Genomic DNA, 21,017 nt, shown 5'->3' on the forward strand with positions numbered 1-21,017 from the left:
TAGGACTAACCGGACCGTCTCATCCACACAACTCCGTTCACTCATGGACAGGACAACCTAATTGTACCTACTGGGCTTTCTGCAAGCTTTGATCTGTAACTATCTGACCAGTTGTGTCTGAGCTCGTCTTGTGGCCTATAGTGACTTTTCTTACATTTCTCTCATCTAGAGGCCAGAAACACTTTGTTGACTGCTTGTCAGCGCCGCCTCTTCCTCCTGTTTGAGAAGGCCTGTTGACTCCCGGTCGTCATTCGTTATGGGTTCAATGAAGTCTCCGCCAGCCACCTCTACTGTAGACCAGCCTGTACTAGAGGCCAAAGTAGATCACCTGGCTGGCTCGCACACTGGAGCAGATCTTCTCTCGAAGAAATGATTGTTGCCCCATCTGCTCCACCTGCAGTCTGCACTCCAACCAGCAGGGGGCCACAGAGAGACAACTGGCAAGCCAGTCCAGACTTCTAGAGAAGTTGGAAAAGGAGGTTGCAAAGATGCAGAGGACCCTAGAGGGACTGTCCAAAGGTCCAGTACTAAGTAGCTTGCTCTGAAACAATCAGGGCCGCTTCCCAGATCCAGATAAGCCTACTTCCTGCCTGTCTAGGGGCTACTTAAAGGGGTAGTTTACCCACATACCATACCTGCGGTCGATTCTCTCCTCAATTCTTTCTCAAAAAGTGTTGGACAACATCGAAGGTTCCTGCCCTTTGACCTTCTCCTCCATAGAGTTTTGAGAAGGATGCAAGGGGTAAAGGAGAGACAGAGGCTGCGTTCGTAAATTCGCTCTGGAAATCTGATCAGCACTCATGGAATGCCTCTTGTCGAATCAAATTACTTGGTCCCTTTATTTTAGATTAGATTAGATTCAACTTTATTGTCATCGCAGAGTACAAGTACAATACAACGAAATGCAGTTTAGCATCCAACCAGAAGTGCAAATAGTGATATAAGAACATGATATAAATAGAATAAGATGTGGTGATAGGTAACTATGTAATATACAGTATGTGCAGAGGTAGTATTGTAAACATCAGTATAGTTAGAGGTATATACAGTTATGAGCTATGTACAGTTAGGTAGTTTATATATAGTATCTAATGTGCAGAGTATAAAAAAGCTATGCCAGGAGGCAATGTGCAATATACAGTAGTACAAAGGTAGTAATGTAAACATCAGTAGTGCAAAGGTAGAGTGATCACATTAGACAGGGATGAACAGCTGTGTTAGTGTAGTGTGTAGTCCATAGTATCAAGACTATGGGTTATGACATTGAACCCAGTGGGCGCTCCGGCGCTCTCAGAGCGAATCTACTAACGCAGCCAGAGACAGAACACTTAAGAACAGAATTGTGTGAATCGCAACACTTCAATAAGGTTCAGCCATAATTCAGTATTCAATGACTGATATGAGAACGGTGAACTGACTGAACTACCTGAGTAGAGGTTTTTGATGTGTTTGGAACAAGGGCAATGATTGTGAAGTGGACAAATATCAATGATTTTGTCCATAGTGGCTTGACTTTGAATTTGATATCAAGATAAAGAGACTGGAGAAGGAGAACGTTTTCAATATCTGTTGAGGGTAATTCTGTTTTGTCTGGTCACTGTGTAGGTTTGGATGGAAGGGGGCCTTATACACTACAGTCAGCTGCCCCAACCATGGAGACACCAGACAGTATAACATCTGGCCTTTCCAGGACCCAGCTCCTCACTGGGAAGGTAGGGCAGTGGATTGGAGGGAATCCCCAGGAGATCAGAGGTCCATCAATGGCCAGGTCCCACAGACCAAGTGAGGTAGTGGTAGCGGTAGTGGTCCCATCAACGTCGGCCATTCAAAAGACAACGACCATAACAACCGCAGGGACTGAAAACAAGCCAGCTACGGTAACCGTTCCATTAATACCGGGACCCCCATCGAAATCTGGAAAAGTGCCCTTTAATTTGTTATTCATCCTTGTGACATAAAGGTTAACATACAGTATATAACACGTTATCTGTTCTATTGACATAATGTATATTCATGTCTAAAGATCTTGGCTTCTGTTATTGGTTGGTCATGACACTGCAGTGACTACTACCTTTTAAGCTCTGTGTGAATGGCTGGATTGGGCCAATTTCGATCTTGCGGAACTCTTGCGGAAGCTAATGCCAGCATTTGAATGTTTAGTATTTTCCTAGTGGTCTGGTATGAAAGTGAGGGTGACATGTCTCTGTCTGGTGCTGTATTCTCTCTCATCCTCAGGATGAGACCTCAAATCAGGTGGAGACAAACAGACACCATGTCACAAAACAACACACTCTTACCACTCCTCCCAAGAAAGGTAAAACTCAGTTACATTAACAGCTGCATCTCACACACTGGTAGATTTCTTATTCTTTAGGTCTCTGGTTGAATTTAAGTGACCTATGTCTTTGAATTCAATTGCCATTTTTTGCTTGTTTGTCTCAAGACATTTCGATCCTCTCGGTATAGTGGAATAAAGAACAGTCATTCAAGACTGCTCTCACAGTTACCAGTATAAGGCACATTTGTTATCGCTAACACCCATGTTAGCTCTTTGGAGAGATGTTTTAAAAATGAACCTCTGAAATCAAATATAGGAAATCAAATTGAAGATAACAGGCAAATGAAGCTCGGTGCAGGGCAGGGGAGAGACCGCAGCGAAGGGACCGCTCCACACAAGCTCTCTGGGTTGGCTGTCCCCATGGTAACCATGCAGGGGTCCTCCCTCAGACAGTTGCACAGCTGTCCAGACTCCTTGCAGAGGTAACAAGGCTGCACACTAAGGTTGGGGATCAATTCCATTCACAATATAGCCACTCACCCTCACTCTCCCCCTTTTAAATCCCAACTCAAAACCTACCTGTTCTCCCATACATGCATACAACCTTCCCTACCCCTAACCATCTCCCCTAACCTTGCCACCCCCTCCCTCCCCTGGACATTGTTGCGTTAATTGTTCCCTGTGCCTGATCGTTAACTCTGTGTTCTATGTGCTCATGTTATCTGTTGCTTGTTGTTTCTGTGTTTTCTGTTTTTCCCATATTGTCAGCGTCTTTGATCCCCGGGAAAAGCGCTATATAAATATAATGTATTATTATTATTATTATTAATATGGTCAATTCAGGAGACCGAATTGAAGAGTATCTCAGGTCATAGTAATAGTGGGTGCCTGAGCACTCAGTCATTTCAAATTCGTGCTAAAGTTTGTTTTTCACTTCTAAGTTGAAGATAAGGGTCTATAGAATAGAAAAATGTGGGTTCGAGTGGCCCACCCACAAATACAAAATAAGGCCTCTAGGGGGCGCCGTGTTGAGCAGAATTGCTATAACTTTTGATCGGATTGTCCGATCTGAACAAGTGAAATATGTATGGATTCAGGATCAAGAGTAATATCTGATAATACAGTATATCGCTTATAGAAGCATTATTTTGTCTGATATTCACACGAATAGACTGATGATCATTGACCTGATGGGCTAAAACAAGGTTTTGTGTATATATTGGCCTAATAATGTGAACTACAATCACATGGAACAATAATGAAATTTTATTTATCTTTTAATTGTGCCAAAATATGGTCAGTAGTAACACCTTATATTTACTTGTTTGTCTTAAATCTCATGCCTACATGTCAGTCTTGTAAATGGCTCTAGTCTCGCAGCAGAATCGTGCATCCTGGCACAAATCATGTCGTCACCTTTATAGGATAACAGCACTTGACAAGGCAATAAAAAGTTTTTCTATCCACAAGATTTCAGTCTCCTAACCACCAAGGATTCTAATATAGTAGCATTTACTACACTGCTAGCAAGGCGTAGAATTTTACTAGGATGGAAATCTCCAACTCCTCCTTCAATAGCCATGTGGCTTACAGACATAATGCACTTCCTAAAGTTAGAAAAGATTAAGTTCACGCTTAGAGGTTCAACGAAAAAAATCTACTTGCACTGGCAACCGTTCATTACATATTTTGAAAACCTGACAGCACTTCCTACAAACTGATACTTTTGTAACCAAGCAGTTTGTTATCTGCCTTGGCCTCTGAGACCATGACGTTTCCAAATAAAATGGACACTAACTTAGCTATGAATATATTGTAGCTCATGATCTGACGAGCCTGAATATGACTTATGTAAGCAGCAATCTCCTATTACATAATTTGTACAATCTACCAGAATTCCATATGATATTATTTCCCCCCAATTATTTGTAAATTTTATTTTTAGTATATGTACAGTATGTACAGTATATCTCAAAAGTGAGTACACCCTTTAGACTATCCTACTGAAACTTTGATATAACTTAAAGTAGTCAGTGTGCTGCTTGACATTTAGACATGTTCACTATGGGGTGTACTCACTTTTGTTGCCAGCTGTTTAGACATTAACAGCTGTGTACTGAGTAATTTTCAATGGACAATAAATCTATACTGTTATTCAAGCAGCACACTGACTACTTTAAGTTATATCAAAGTTTCATTAAGATAGTGTTATCCCCTGAAAGGATATGACAGAATATTTGCAAAAATCTAAAGGGTGTACTCACTTTTGAGATATACTGTATGTATGTATGTATATATTTAAATATATATATATATCATCTTTTTTTATAGATTTTTCTTCAGGGAATGGTACAAGGGAGTGGTAACATGTAAATGACAAAAGAGAAATAGAATAACAAAAATCCAGCATGATGCCTGTTGGCTATCCAGTGTTCCATGCTGGCTATGTCTATGTAGTCTAGTATCCACCTCTGCGTGGTCAAGAAATGGGGTGACTTCCACCTGCAAGCTATAAGCCTTTTGGCTGCTGTAAGGCCGGCCAGCCAGATGCGTCTTTGTTTGATGTTTTAATCTAGGTTTGAACTGTGTGGAATGTGTTTGGACCTGCAAACTGCGACACTTTAAATGAATGTGCAATAACACTATGTGCAATATGACAACCCTAGGGTACATAAGGTTGCAGAGAATAGGAAATGTTAGAATAGGTATAGCATAGCATAGAGTACAGCACAGTGTTTTATTTGTATAGTATAGTATAGTGGATAGTGTAGTGTACATAGCCTTTATTTATGTAAACCAGCTCCTTTCCCTTCTTGTTTTTTTAGTTTTTTTCTTTCCTAGCACCAGGGGAGCCCCCCCTCCCAAATTTCGTTGTTTGGTACCTGTACTATATCAATGACAATAAAGACCATTCATTCATTCATTCATTCATTCATTCATTCATTCAGGATGAGGGACAATGCATCACAAACTGTCCTCCAGAAATCAGCCACTCCCGGGCATTCCCATACCATATGAAAAAAGGTGCCAACTGTATTTCGGGTGCAAAGAGTACAGTTAGGTGAAGGTATGGTCTTTGTATCGGGGGGATACACACCCGTGGACTATTATAACCTTAGTGGCACTAATTTAACACTAACACTCTATATAGACTAAATTGGATTTAAATGGTGGACATTGACTAAATAACTGAGGGGGGGGGAGACAGGTATCAAAGATGGAACAATTACAACATTTAATATATACAGATAACATACACAAATGCACATACATATAACATTGAAAGGATTGACATTTAACATTGAAATATATCTAGCCTATCTAATGGTACCAGTAGCCCGGGTTGTAGCACGTGTGGTGATGGTGATGGATGGAGGGAGAGGTGGAAAGTTCAGTGGAAACTCCGTAGAGGTAGCTAGTAGACAGATGGATCGTAGAGGTAGCTAGTAGACAGATGGATCATAGCTAGTAGACAGATGGATCGTAGAGGTAGCTAGTAGACAGATGGATCGTAGAGGTAGCTAGTAGACAGATGGATCGTAGAGGTAGCTAGTAGACAGATAGATCGTAGAGGTAGCTAGTAGACAGATGGATCGTAGAGGTAGCTAGTAGACAGATGGATCGTAGAGGTAGCTAGTAGACAGATGGATCGTAGAGGTAGCTAGTAGACAGATGGATCGTCTTCTGAATATCCCGACTCAGGACTGGACGGGCACGTCAGACTCACGATGAATTGGAGCAGAGATGGCTAGCGTCGTTCGCTAGCCGCATGTCTGGCGAATGAGATGGCTAGCGTCGTTCGCTAGCCGCATGTCTGGCGAACGAGCCCGCGTTCATACCAGTGTATCGTTCGTGGCTCGTTCGCCAGACAGCGCCAACGTTCGGAGGTTTCGGCACGCGAACGCGAACCGGCGTTCGGAACTGCCGGTGTGTAAGCCCTAGAGGTGTCCCCTTGTCTAAATGTAAGGGATATCCTATGGTTGTCTAGTGGTGATGTTAGGATTGACCAGGGCTGGACTGGGACAAAAATTAGGCCCTGGCATTTTTGGCCCAGACAGGCCCACCCCAATCGGTCGGACCACACCCACCAGCACAAAAATACTTGCCTTATATACTCGTCTTATATACTGTGCTGTACAGTCATATGACAAACTGTAGTATTCCCCCAAACCACTACAAAGACGACTACATACAGTAAGCAATGGTACCAGTGCAAGTAGACCAGTGTACTCAGTGATCAGATTCCAGAGCGAATTTACGAACGCAGCCTTGTTGTTCTAGATTTTTTTTTACATTATCAACCTATCATTGCGCTTTAGAGTAAAACAAAGCACGCAACTGTCGCGTCTATCTTTTCATGGCAACTCTACATTGTGATTTACAAGGGATATTAACTAATATTAAGTAATATTATTACTTGGTTACATTTTGCAATTGATCCGCGGTACACATGCGTGCCGAACCGTGGGGGGCGATCCGTTACACCCCTACACAGCTACCTATATTTTCCTTACCGGGTCAACGGTTACAGGCTGACTCGGCCCCGCTTCTTCTGTATCCTCTCTATCCTCTGTATCTGTACCCTGCTCCCGCTCCTCCCTGCCAGCCTCCTCTTCAACCTGTTGCTGTTGCTGCTGTGGTAAACTTGAGAGTGCAGCAAACATGTCCCTAATGTTTACACATTTGGCAGCATCTGCCTCGAGTTTCTTCTTGTTTTTCTCCCTAAGTTTTTCCCAGCCTCCCTTCCGTTTTAGTGTGCTTTTGCGCTCCATCTCTCTCAGTATCTATCTAGTAACTATCCAGGCTAACTAAATTTATTTTGCCGGCCGGCTCGGCCCAAAACTACCGCGAAACTGAGACGGAGGTCTGGTGCTGCGTGCGTGCGTGACCCCTGACCCCCCCCCCCCCCCCCCCCTTCTCTCTGTTGATTGGGCCAGCCCAGTGTCTGTATCGAAAATTGACCAATGGGCCGCTGTCCCTGATGTATGGGCCGTTCAATGGTAGCTTTCGATTTATGGGCCGTTCGATGGTAGCTTTCGGCCGGGCCGGCTGGTAAAACAAATTTATTTATTTTTTTTGCCGGTCGGCTCGGCCCAAAACTGCCGCGGCCCACCGGGCAAATGCCCGGTATGCCAGATGGCCAGTCCAGCCCTGGGATTGACTGTGTGTCCCCATGTCTAAATGTAAGAGGTATCCTATGGTTGTCTAGTGGTGATGTTAGGATTGACTGTGTCTGTGTGTACCCATGTCTAAATGTAAGGGGTATCATATGGTTGTCTAGTGGTGATGTCAGGATTGACTGTGTCTACCCTTGTCTAAATGTAAGGGGTATGGTTTGTGGACGGTGGGGAGGGATATCCCTTATTTTCGGGAAAATATCCCTTATTTTCGGGAAAATATCCCTTATTTTCGGGAAAATATCCCTTATTTTCAAATCCCAATGTTGACAGGTATGGAGTGGGGTGAACTACTACTACTAATAAATATAACTGACTCCTATTTTAACTAATTCGAATTCTTACTCTGGGCCTTCAGAACAGCCGCCCCCTAATTAGTGGGCTAATTAGTTAACTTAAACAAGAAGGCACAGAGTCATGTCACGTCAGGTGGTTGAGTCAATTACTGTCCATAGTAGATCTCTGACTAGGTTGGAGGTATAGATGTGGAGGGGTCGGGTCGATCGTCATCCTGGGAGTCTGGGAAAGCAGGGAGCTCGATCAATTTCGCTACAGGTCTGGTGTAGGTCCGCCCTTGGACAATGACTTCAGCAGCTCTGACCTTCCCGTCCGATCCCTCAATGACTTTGCTCACTCAACCCGCTGGCCACATGGCTCGGGGCAGCGACTGGTCCACAACCATTACGACTGTCCCTACTGTCAGGTTGTCTCTTTCCTTGACCCATTTCTGGCGGGCTTGAAGGGATGGTAGGTAGTACAAGAGAAAGTGGGACCAGAATTGATCGGCCAGCACCTGGCTATGTCTCCACATCCTCCTCCCACGCATCTCATCTTGCCGGTACACAGCCTGGGGTAGGGCAGGATCCAGCCGCCCCATAAGGAGGTAGTTCGGTGTAATGGGGTCGACATCAGCTACGTCCGTGGATACGTAGCCGAGCGGCTTAGAGTTCAGTACCCCTTCTATCTCTGTGAGGACGGTGGCCAGAACCTCATCTCCTACGGTCTGGGCTCCCAGGACTGTGTACAGGGCTGCCTTGATAGACCGCACCGCACCTCCCTCTCCCAAGCCCCTCCGAAGACGGGTCCTGAGCTCTTCGCTCATCTCTTTGAAGCTCTCCCTCAGCTCTGTATCTCCTCCGCGGAAGTTAGTTCCTTGGTCAGACAACAGAACCGAGGGGGTCCCTCTCCTGGCCTGGAACCTCCGGAACGACATGAGGAAGGAATCTGTACTCATGGATTGGAGGAGGTCTATATGTACAGCTTGGGTAGTCATACATTTGTAAACGATTCCCCACCGCTTCTCTGTTCCTCTTCCTCTCTTCACACTGAAGGGGCCAAAACAGTCCACTCCGGTGGAGTGGAAAGTCCGTTCTCCGACCCTGAGGCGGCAGGGGGTCAGGTCTGCCATCTTTGGTATTACAGGTTGTGCCCTCCACTTACGGCAGTCAGCACAATTCCGTTGGAACCTGAGTACGGCTTCTCTCCCTTGTGGGATCCAAAAGCGTCGCCGGATCTCCGCGAATACTCGCTCGGCCCCAGCGTGGCACACCACCTGGTCGTACTTCTGGATGACTAACTCTGTCACCCTGTGACGGGTACCCAGGACGATAGGGTGTTTTGTGTCCTCTGATAGATTTGGGGCCCTTCTCAACCTGCCACCCACTCTGATGAGCCCCTGGGCGTCAAGTTCCGGGGCTAGGGTCAGGATTCGACTGTCTGATGCGACTGGCTTTCCTTGTTTAGGGCACTCCCTTTCTTCTGGGAAGGAGTCCCTCTGCGCTCTCTGCCACACCAGGAGCTCCGCTTCCTCGTAGTCAGCTGCACTGAGGTTGGTAGTAGTGGGGAACTCCGGGTGGTGCCAGAGGAACGTTTTCTTCTGGAGGCTCACCAATGTCAGGCAGTCATCCATGTTGGGGCCCTCCGGGGCCTGATCTTGACTCAGCCCGCAGAAGAGGGACTTCTTGATCTCCGACTCATCCTGACACTTCATCAGGGATGGTTGGGTGGGCCACTCCCCCTCTGGTAGCCGGAGGAACTCTGGTCCGTTGTTGTAAGAGTTAGGGAGGACAAGACTGGCAAGGGACGTCCCTCTAGTGATAACATCTGCAGGGTTTTGTCCGGTGTCTATGTACCTCCAGCACTCCGCTCCTACCAGTTCCTGGATCTCCGATACTCGGACTCCTACAAACACCTTGTACCGGCAGGATTGGGACTGGAGCCAGGTGATAACGGTCGTAGAGTCCGACCACAAGACGGTATCACGCACAGGTAAGGTGAGTTCTTCCTTCACCAACTTAGCTAACTGTGCGCCAACCAGAGCTGCGCAGAGCTCCAGGCGCGGGATCGACTGCTGCTTTCGTGGGGCTACCCTGGATCGGGCTAGGACGAAGGCGACGTGGACCTCTCCTCCCTTGTCCTTAGCCTGAAGATAAGCCACTGACCCGTAAGCGGTCTCCGAAGCGCGAAGTGAAGTAACTCCGGGGGATGGCGATCTCGCAGAGCAGGGGGAGTTCTTCTTCCCACTCTCTCCATTGGTCAGCGAGATGCTCCGGGATGGGGTCGTCCCAGCCCTGTTCTTTGGCCCACAGCTCTCTCACCAGCATTTTCGCCCGTGTGGTGTATGGGAGTATGTAGCCTAGGGGATCGTACTGGCTGGCCAGGGTACTGTAGACACTCCTCCGGGTTATGTGTCTTGTTCCCGGCTGTGTGAGTCTCGCCTTTGGTGGTGTGTGTCGGTAATAGGGCTGGGACGACACGCGTCAATACGTCGACTTGCGTAATGTGCGTCGGTGCGTCGCAAATTTTTTAAAAACTAACTGCAATTGCGGCACTGCGCCGACGTGGTGGCGGGGGCGCTGTTTCGCAAATAAGTTAGCTTTCGTTTATGCTAGTGAAATAGCTGATAGTATGTTGACTGCTCAAGGAGAATACATATTTGAAAGTACAGAATGCCTGAGAGCCTTATATTGCATTATATTACATTATATTTTGAATGGTCATCTGGTGCCTGAATATTGTGTTTTCCTTTACATAAATAATGACATTTCCACCATAAATTGATGCAGAAAGGGCACAAATTGGTGCATATCAATTCACCAGAATGCAAGAAATTAAGTGTTTGATGTTTAAGGACCCCCAGACAGCCCTGCTTCATGGGTCCCCCCCGATGTCAAACAGTAGTAGTAGTAGTAGTAGTAGTAGTAGTAGTAGTAGTAGTAGTAGTAGTAGTAGTAGTAGTAATAATAGTAATAGTAATAGTAATAGTAGTAGCAGGTCGCCGAATTAAAGGTGTCTGTGTTTAATTGCGGGACCACAGACAGCCCCCATACATTAGCTGATCATTTAAAGGGGCGGCCGTCTGAGTAATGTGCATGTCACACGCTGCTTTGTTTTATAAGAGCAGCAGCTATTACCCAGAGTGCTTTATAAAGACACTGTTAAACAGAGAGACAATACAGACATTATTTTGTGGAAAATTAAGTGATACATTAATCGAACAGTAAAAAAATATATCGTTAGACTAATCGGTAAATTAGTCGCTAGAATAATCGAAAAAATAATCGCTAGATTAATCGTGAGAAAAATAGTCGTTTGGGACAGCCCTAGTCGGTAATGCAGAGAGTCGGTCTTGAAGCACCAGACTAGACCCAAGGTCATCTCTTGAGCTTCGCCTGGTGTCTGCGCCATCCATGTTTCACTGCTCGCGGCTTTGGCCTCTGGGGGGAGGCGACGGAGGACTCGGGGGTCACTGCTGGCCCACTGTCGGAGGTCGAACCCGCCCTTTGCCAGCGAGGTCCGCAGCTTCATTAGAATGCTCTCCGCTTCTTCTTGACGCTCGGCCTTCTCCCTTTCCATCCTTTCAAGTCTCTCTCCCGCCTCTCTCTGGGCTGCAGCGGCTATCGAGGTTGCTAGTATCTCTAGCACCCTGACAGATCCCCTCGAGGATGTTGTTGATGTCATCGATGCGGGGCTGCCCGGACTGGGCGACCTCCCCATCTCCTGGTGCACTCCGAGTCTCTCATCGGGGCTGTGACTTTCAACCAGTTCGGCCCAGTAGGGCTCTGTCAGTCCCCTAACGTGCACTGGGCTAGTAGTGTCTAGTCTAGCTAGGTTCTCTACACCAGTGTTTTTCAACCAGTGTGCCGTGAGAGATCATCAGATGTGCCGTGGGAAATGATCAAATTCCACTTAATTGGTCCTGAAAAATCAAGGCGCAAAAAAAAAAAAAAAAAAGGATTTCATACAGCTCTCGTATGGTTGCGCATAGGTGGTAGGCCTGTAGGTGGCGGTAGCGCGATTAATAGCTTAATCTGACGTTGTTGATTTTTAAGTGACACTGCTAACAACAAAGATGGATAAATATTTGAAGAAAGATCCTGCTGCACCGACTCCATTGTGCTTTGTGGTGGACAGCTATTAACAGTGCCATGGACCCTAGCAAGCTTAAACACAATCTGCAAACAAAACACCCGTCACTCCAAAACAAGGACACAGAGTACAGAAACAGGCAACTTGCGAATGCACGTTCTCACAGCTCTAAACGACGCAGAGCAAAGCGAATTTTATCAAAAACTCTGATTCCAAGTGAAGCAAATGTTCTAGTGAGAACACACCCTAAGAGACATTAATATTACTGGACTGCAAAGCCAATGTGAACACGATGCTTAGCTCTGATGTCATTAAAGAAATTGCCAAAGTTCCCCTCTCGATTAAGACGATTGCCAGACGCATTGCTGACATGTCTGCAGACATCGAAAGTGTTGTTTTGGAGAAGATACGTGGCAGTGGGCAGTTTGCTTTGCAACTTGAGTCTTGGCTCAACTCTTGGCCAATGCACGCTTTGTGGATGGAGACTCAATCACAGAAAATGTCTTTTTTTGCAAGACATTGCATAAAAGAAACAACAGGGGAGGAAATATTTCAGATCACATCAGAGTATGTCGAACAAGGAGGACTTCAGTGGAACAGAGCGTAAGTGTCTGCACTGATGGAGCAGCAGCTATGTTGCCGAGACTTCCCAGCGGAGATATCTGATGTGTTGAATGCTGTTGTTCGTATGGTCAACTTTGTAAATACAAGACCTCTGAAAAGCCGCTTATATGCAGCATTCAGGGGAGGCTGGTTCATTAGGGGCAATTGGACAATGCCCCACCAAAGGGAGAAGAGAGAGATTTTTCTTCTATGACTTCTAGACAGTGTTGCTTCTGAATATCATAGTCCAATCAGCTAGTGTTCTGTGGAGTATATCATAGTCCAATCAGCTAGTGTTCTGTGGAGTATGTTCCAATCAGCTTCAAGTCCCGCCCCTTTCAGGGCAACTTTCACTCTACTCGAAATTGCACTAGGCTGTTCTCGTAGACTTGCATGTAAAATCTATTTTGGTAACTTCAGGCCATTCGGTCATTTGTCTATGGGGTTTTGGGACATGCACAAAGAATCGTACGTGCTTACGTCATGTCATACGGCCGGCGTAGCTAACCTACATTTCAGATCACCTGCTTCGTTCACCTGCTTCACCATGGCTATGGCGGCTAGTAATGTTTGCTTCGTGTTTTTATTTGTTTTGTTCGTTTTGTGTTTTGTGTAATATGTCTATTGGCAACATTCTACTGCTGGTCTTAATTATCAGCGACCGTCTCCGCTGCCGTCTCCGCTGCCGTGCGACCAACACGCAGGGGGAATATGGAACTACTATACAGCAAATCACACAGCAAACCACTACCGGACTTTGTAAACAAATTGAACAAATGGATTAGAAGGAGGCATCTTTTGTTCCCAACTTGATGATATTGCAACTGGACCTATTACCGAAGTCAAACTTGTGTAAGTAAGTGAATCATCTGTCCTTCAGTCATGATAGGAAAACCAAATTGATGCTGGGAGAAGGAATGGCAGACTGTATTCTGATTGTATCTTCTATGCTCTTTGTATGTTTCTATGCTCTTTGTATGTTTCTATGCTCTTTGTATGTGTCTTGGTGTAGGAGAAACGTAGGACCACGTTGGAAACAAGTGTTTCGGTACACGTTGACGTGTAGAAACTGTAGAGAGAAAATTGTAGAAATTGTAGAGAAAACTGGGGGGGTAGAGGTGATGAAGAGGTCTGTACAGGGGGGGTAGAGGTGATGAAGAGGTCTGTACAGGGGGGTAGAGGTGATGAAGAGGTCTGTACAGGGGGGGTAGAGGGGATGGAGAGGCCTGTACAGGGGGGTAGAGGGGATGAAGAGGTCTGTACAGGGGGGTAGAGGGGATGAAGAGGTCTGTACAGGGGGGTAGAGGGGATGAAGAGGTCTGTACAGGGGGGGTAGAGGGGATGAAGAGGTCTGTACAGGGGGGGTAGAGAGGATGGAGAGGTCTGTACAGGGGGGTAGAGGGGATGAAGAGGTCTGTACAGGGGGGTAGAGGGGATGAAGAGGTCTGTACAGGGGGGTAGAGGGGATGAAGAGGTCTGTACAGGGGGGTAGAGGGGATGAAGAGGTCTGTACAGGGGATGAAGAGGTCTGTACAGAGGGGTAGAGGGGATGAAGAGGTCTGTACAGGGGGGTAGAGGGTATGAAGAGGTCTGTACAGGGGGGTAGAGGGGATGAAGAGGTCTGTACAGGGGGGTAGAGGGGATGAAGAGGTCTGTACAGGGGGTAGAGGGGATGAAGAGGTCTGTACAGGGGGGTAGAGGGCATGAAGAGGTATGTACAGGGGGGTAGAGGGGATGAAGAGGTCTGTACAGGGGATGAAGAGGTCTGTACAGAGGGGTAGAGGGGATGAAGAGGTCTGTACAGAGGGGTAGAGGGGATGAAGAGGTCTGTACAGGGGGGTAGAGGGTATGAAGAGGTCTGTACAGGGGGGTAGAGGGGATGAAGAGGTCTGTACAGGGGGTAGAGGGGATGAAGAGGTCTGTACAGGGGGGTAGAGGGGATGAATAGGTCTGTACAGGGGGGTAGAGGGGATGAAGAGGTCTGTACAGGGGGGGTAGAGGGGATGAAGAGGTCTGTACAGGGGGGTAGAGGGGATGAAGAGGTCTGTACAGGGGATGAAGAGGTCTGTACAGAGGGGTAGAGGGGATGAAGAGGTCTGTACAGAGGGGTAGAGGGGATGAAGAGGTCTGTACAGGGGGGTAGAGGGGATGAAGAGGTCTGTACAGGGCGGTAGAGGGTATGAAGAGGTCTGTACAGGGGGGTAGAGGGGATGAAGAGGTCTGTACAGGGGGGTAGAGGGGATGAAGAGGTCTGTAGAGGAGGGTAGAGGGGATGGAGAGGTCTGTAGAGGAGGGTAGAGGGGATGGAGAGGTCTGTACAGGGGGGGTAGAGGGGATGAAGAGGTCTGTACAGGGGGGTAGAGGGGATGAAGAGGTCTGTAGAGGAGGGTAGAGGGGATGAAGAGGTCTGTAGAGGAGGGTAGAGGGGATGAAGAGGTCTGTACAGGGGGTAGAGGGGATGGAGAGGTCTGTACAGGGGGTAGAGGGGATGGAGAGGTCTGTACAGGGGGGTAGAGGGGATGGAGAGGTATGTAGAGGTGGGTAGAGGGGATGGAGAGGTCTGTAGAGGTGGGTAGAGGGGATGAAGAGGTCTGTAGAGGGGGGTAGAGCTATTCTCATGCTAAAATTGACTATAAATCCAGATTTTAAAGTTGATATTCTTCCCCGTGGAGCATGCCCCCATAACCTGTGCCCCACCCAAACATTTTAGCACCAGCCGCCACTGGCAGCATTATGTGAAGAGATGGGAGCGGAGCATAAGACGTTATTGCTCCATACGGCGGTCCGATGATTGTCCCGCGGAAAAGTGCCGCCCGCGTGTTTGAGTCACGGGAGGAGCTGAAAACCGTTTTAACTGATGAGAAGTGTGATGATGCAAAGCTGCTTGCTAGTGACACATTGTGCGCAAGGCTCGTATACATGGCCAACATACAGGGCCAGGCTTCGCACTGAGTGAGTATAACGACAAGTTCTTATAATGTTACGTATGATAGGCTACTATGTATCATTTTGTAACATTTGAGATGGCGGCGTGCCGTGGGATTTTTTCAAGGTAAGAAATGTGTTGAAAAACACTGCTCTACACTACTGTGTATAGGTGGGGGCAGGGCTAACACTTGATTATTGTCGGGTAGGCTTTGACTATCAGTCCCTATATCAAGGCTGGGAGGTAAATCTAGAACGTAGTCTTGTAGATGGGAAGGGGGTTGGCGCTGGCGCCTACTAGTGCCCTGTAGGTGGGGGGAATTATCTGGCGAGTGTCCACCGCTTGCCATGTTGGCACTAGTTTATCCGGCTCGAAGGACCAATTGTATCGGGGGGATACACACCCGTGGACTATTATAACCTTAGTGGCACTAATTTAACACTAACACTCTATATAGACTAAATTGGATTTAAATGGTGGACACTGACTAAATAACTGAGGGGGGGGAGACAGGTATCAAAGATGGAACAATTACAACATTTAATATATACAGATAACATACACAAATGCACATACATATAACATTGAAAGGATTGACATTTAACATTGAAATATATCTAGCCTATCTAATGGTACCAGTAGCCCGAGTTGTAGCACGTGTGGTGATGGTGATGGATGGAGGGAGAAGTGGAAAGTTCAGTGGAAACTCCGTAGAGGTAGCTAGTAGACAGATGGACCGTAGAGGTAGCTAGTAGACAGATTCAGATTCAGATTCAGATAACGTTTATTGCCATTATGCTTGACACATATAGGAATTTGCTTTGGTATTACAGAAGGTGCATTTATGCAATACAAATGCAAAAACAGGCAAAAAAGGACAACACAGGACTGACAGTGCATGGATAGTGCTGTAAATAAAGTGCAGTGCAGAGTTATACAAGGTCTAGTGCATGTTCAGTCCTGGGAAGACTTGGAGGCGGGGGGGAGGGGGAAGCCAGAGTCATTTAGCAGCCTGGCGGCTGAGGGGAAGAAACTGAGCCTGTGGCGGGCCTTCAGTGCCTTAGGCAGCCGCAACCTTCTTCCAGAGGGAAGCAGGGTGAGGAGGCCGTGGCCGGGGTGGATCGTAGAGGTAGCTAGTAGACAGATGGATCGTAGAGGTAGCTAGTAGACAGATGGATCGTAGAGGTAGCTAGTAGACAGATAGATCGTAGAGGTAGCTAGTAGACAGATGGATCGTAGAGGTAGCTAGTAGACAGATGGATCGTAGAGGTAGCTAGTAGACAGATGGATCGTCTTCTGAATATCCCGACTCAGGACTGGACGTGCATGTCAGACTCACGATGAATTGGAGCGGAGATGGCTAGCGTCGTTCGCTAGCCGCATCCCACGGTCCTAGTTCGTTGTTCACTTCAAAACTGTCCACACAACAGCAACCTTTAACTTCGGTTTACTAGAGGTTTATGATTGAGCTTATACTGTATATATAAGTAGGTGAAACATGTCTCTATCCTAGCCACTCACGAGTCCCGAAAGGCAACCCTCTTCTCCGTTACAAAACCACCAACTGACTCACACCGTTAGGAGCACCAAACATTTCGTCGCGTGAACATTCTAGGGTGCGTTCACCAAAACTTGCACAATTATCCAGCAACACAAAAACGGCAACGTCTCACAACAGAACACACACAGCATTCAAACGAGTGGCATTCATAGAAAATAACTAACGTGGGAACCTGAAGGGGTGGGAGTGGGGTGAACTACTACTAATAATAAATATAACTGACTCCTATTTTAACTAATTCGAATTCTTACTCTGGGCCTTCAGAACAGTCTTTATTTTATGTAGCAGATATGGAGTGAAGTATGTCATATGAGTAACATTGAAATGGATATGTTTTGCCAAATTAATTGCCAATTTAAGTTATTGAGTGATAAAGTATCTTTCCATACTCTGTCAATGTGTAATGGTTTTAAAGAAGCCTTAACCAGGATGGAGTAAAGAAGTATTTTATTTTATTTGTTATGTTTTTTTACTACCATACAGATATTTGTTTTTTATCTACTCACTAAATTGTTGTTAACATTGGTAACTTGTCTATATGTGTGTGTCTAGATGGGCAAATCTATATGTGACAGGGCATGGTTAAAAAGTCTGCAAGTAGGGCACAACCATTTTTCTGTTTTTTCCAGATTATGAAAGGGTAGATTGTAAGCTTTGAAATGATGTGTAATACATTGAAATCTGATACAAGTTGAAGAAGTCATGGATATTTGAATGTTGATACCCTCCAAATTACCATTTGAGAAAACCAGGCTCAAAGTCTTCACAGAGTTTTTTCACAGAGGTAATGGGTGGGAACAATAGCTGGTTAACTCCACCCCAACCACTCCCTCAAGACAACCACTCCCCCATTACACTACTTGTCATTATCTACCTGTCATCTGTCAGTGGGGTTGTCAGCTAAACCTCAGGAAACAAAATTGCAGGGCTGACATGTTTAAATTGTTAAATAATAATAATAATTCAAGATTCATGATTTTTTATTGCCATGTGTGCCAAAAGTCTATTACATCCCATTACAAGTACAAGAGAAAATTCATGGCAATGGAAAAAATTTGGCAAGATACAATTGAGCAATACAATAGAATGGTAGAAAATAATTATGTTGCGTCCGTGTGTATGCATTTATCATTATAGTCCATAAAGCATCTAGTGGGACTTGGTGTAGTTCCTTCCCATCCCATCTGGGCATCAAAGCTGTAATAAAAAAAGAAGACAGTACATTTAAAATGATTGCCCACTATTACCAACACACCACTTTTACAAAATACTACTATGTTCATAAAATAGAATTGCCTATACAATGACTGACAAATACCTGAAGTGCTGGTGACTCTCATCAAGGTGTCATCTCTCAGAACCTCTCACCTTGTCATTCTGTAACACAAATCTCAGGTCAGAGGTGTGGACACTTCTCTAGTGTCGGTTTTCCATAGACTGTCAGTGTACTGTACTTGTACTGTAAGAAGTAGGCTAGTGAAATCATTTCAATCCACAGTATTATTCTACAGCAAATCTACATATCAATGAATTCATTATTATTTTTGACATTACCTTTCATTACAAAAGCATTTACTTTTTCTGTAATCTATTATATCTCTAACAAAGCTAGCTAACAAGCTAACACTTGTTTGGCTAGCTGGTACACACAAACACACTAACATGGTGCATGAAACATATTACAGTATGTTGCATGTTTAGTAGGTCTGCAACAAATGTATTTATTCATTATGTTTTATCTTTGACAACTTATTTCTTCCTCCCACCATCTCCTATTAGTTTTGTAGAGGGGTGGCATAATTGTGGTGAGCACAGTTTCAGTGGTTTGATAACTGATGCTAACAAAGGCTAGCTACCTTACTCACAAAACAACAAATAACTGTTTGGCTATCCTAAGTAAACAACACATGTAACTCACTAAAACTTACCAAAGAACACAGCAGAAGGTCTGTCTGCAGACGACTGTGCCATGAATAGTGAAGTGATGTGGAGATCAATGTCTGAAATTCCATTGTCTTCTTCGTCATCGTCAGGTTCGGAGTTCCCGTTCGGAGTTCCTATTATGTATAGTCCAATATGAAGGAGTTCATTAATTGCCCACTGTCGATATTTCTGCCTGCTTTTGAAATTCTGTTGATAGCATTAGCGAGAGCTTCAGCAACTTGTCAACAAACAGGTCCACACACACATGGCTACTTAAATACAGCTGGGGTGGGTGTGGCTACACACACTGCCACACTAATACCCCCCACCGACTTTGCTAACTAAATGTAGGTATTTAGTGAATGTAAAACTATTGGTTATGATATCGAGTGGGTTCTTCATCGCTTCATTTGTCTTTCTATGCCAAAAAACGGAAAACACATATTTTCACAAGACTTGTTTGGCTCGATTGCAAGGTTTCACAATTCCCGACATGAGGACCTTTTAATGAAACGGTGTCACATATATGTATGCAGACATGTTTGAGAGGGAGGGGTGGGTGGAGGGGAGGGAGAAAAACTGAAAATATTCATGCCTTTTTCAATGTACATGACATCTTCTATACTGGAATAAAAAATATTATATAAAAAAAGTTTTTCTAGAGGATTTTTCGATCCTCGAAGATCCAGACGAACTGGTGCACCTGTTAATCGTAACCATTGTCTTTTATGTGGTGAAGAGACAAATAAAGACGACCATTCTTTCCAGAAAGTAGAACTAACCCAAACGATACATGACAAGGCAGTTGCATTGGGGGAAGATCGTATTGTGGCACTCTTTGCAGGAGGAGATCTGGTTGCTATTGAAGCCAAGTATCATCTGAAGTGCTACGCAGGGTTCAACCGCTGTTACAATGCAATTTGTAGAGAAGACACAGTGGGTGAAAACTCTGAGATCACAGCAGAAAATGAATTGCTCCAATTCATAAAGGAAGAAATAGCTGGAGGTTGTAGGAGGTTTGCATTGCAAGACCTAACAGAAATGATGACAGATAAATTGGAACAATATGGAATCCAGCAGACCGTGAACCGGACACGCTTGAAGTTAACAGTCCTTGAACACTTCCCGGATTTAACAGAGGAGAAAGGTATCCGTAACCGAGTTCTCCTTGTACTCGAAGACCGCCAGGAAGATCATATCAGAAGCAACACAAACACCAGATGAGGAAGCACATACATTACTAATGGCAGCGTCAATCCTCAGAAAGGCTGTTGTGGATCATGACACCATTCAGGTTTGATGGTTCATTTCCCAATGGTTGTGAAGAATCATCAGTTCCACAACGTATGAAGTATTTCTTCCGTCATCTCCTCGCAAGACCCAAATCATTGCCAGAACAAGAGAATTCCAGAAGGACCCTCTCTGTGAGTCAGGTGGCCATGTTAAATATGACCTCTCTTTCTGCAAACTCTAATTGTGAGCCACCGCTTACAGTGTTTCTTGCCCTCGGATTGCATTCGCTAACAAGAAGCAAGACGTTGGTCAATCTCCTACACAGATATCGTCTGAGTGTGTCTTACAAGAAAGTCCTCGCCCTTGAAGTTAGCTTTGCACAGGCTATTGCACAGCAAACAAGGAACAACGCAGATATAGTCTGTCCTACTAATTTGCTTCAGCAAATCTTCACAGTTGCAGCCCTTGATAACTTGGATCATAATCCCACATCACATACTGCAAGCTCATCCTTCCATGGAACAGGGATTTCAATCTTTCAGTTTCCTACATCAGAGAATCCTGGGTTGAACCAAGAATGTCTACGAATCGACTCACAGAAAACAGGAGCAGGCAGCAGAGGACCTATCCTGCCTCATTTGTACACGTTTGTACCACCTGTGGGCCAAAATCTTGTCACCCAACCTCCAGTAAAAGTTGTGCAGCTGGTGGCGACCAGTTCCTTCGATGCAGAGAAACAGCATGAACAGGCATGGATGACTGCAGTACATGAAACCCTTTATGTTGATTCTGATGCGGAAAATGCCACTACAGCAATGTGGTCTTCATTCCACGCTGCTCGATCAGATGCAGTTGGACACTTTTCCTGCCACTTTTTCATGAGAAAGCAGCCACCCCAGAAATGAATCGCCATGGAATGGAACTGGTAAGACAACTGAGCACCTCAAC

General features: G+C 45.5%; 1 protein-coding gene across 1 annotated transcript in view; it reads left to right on the forward strand.

Moving 5' to 3' along the window:
* LOC308160421 (myosin light chain kinase 2, skeletal/cardiac muscle-like) overlaps positions 1–21,017 on the forward strand; it is a gene marked incomplete at both ends in the record, with an annotated part of 40,027 nt that overhangs the window by 301 nt on the left and 18,709 nt on the right. The window contains 5 exons of the mRNA XM_080534336.1: positions 368–519; positions 2,637–2,760; positions 8,368–8,599; positions 8,787–8,925; positions 9,594–9,677. Coding sequence (XP_080390462.1) covers positions 368–519; positions 2,637–2,760; positions 8,368–8,599; positions 8,787–8,925; positions 9,594–9,677 — 731 coding nt within the window. The remainder of the gene's footprint in view (positions 1–367; positions 520–2,636; positions 2,761–8,367; positions 8,600–8,786; positions 8,926–9,593; positions 9,678–21,017) is intronic.

This window comes from Nansenia antarctica (genome assembly GCF_963989245.1).
Source record: "Nansenia antarctica genome assembly, chromosome: 6".
Taxonomy (NCBI): Eukaryota; Metazoa; Chordata; class Actinopteri; order Argentiniformes; family Microstomatidae; genus Nansenia; species Nansenia antarctica.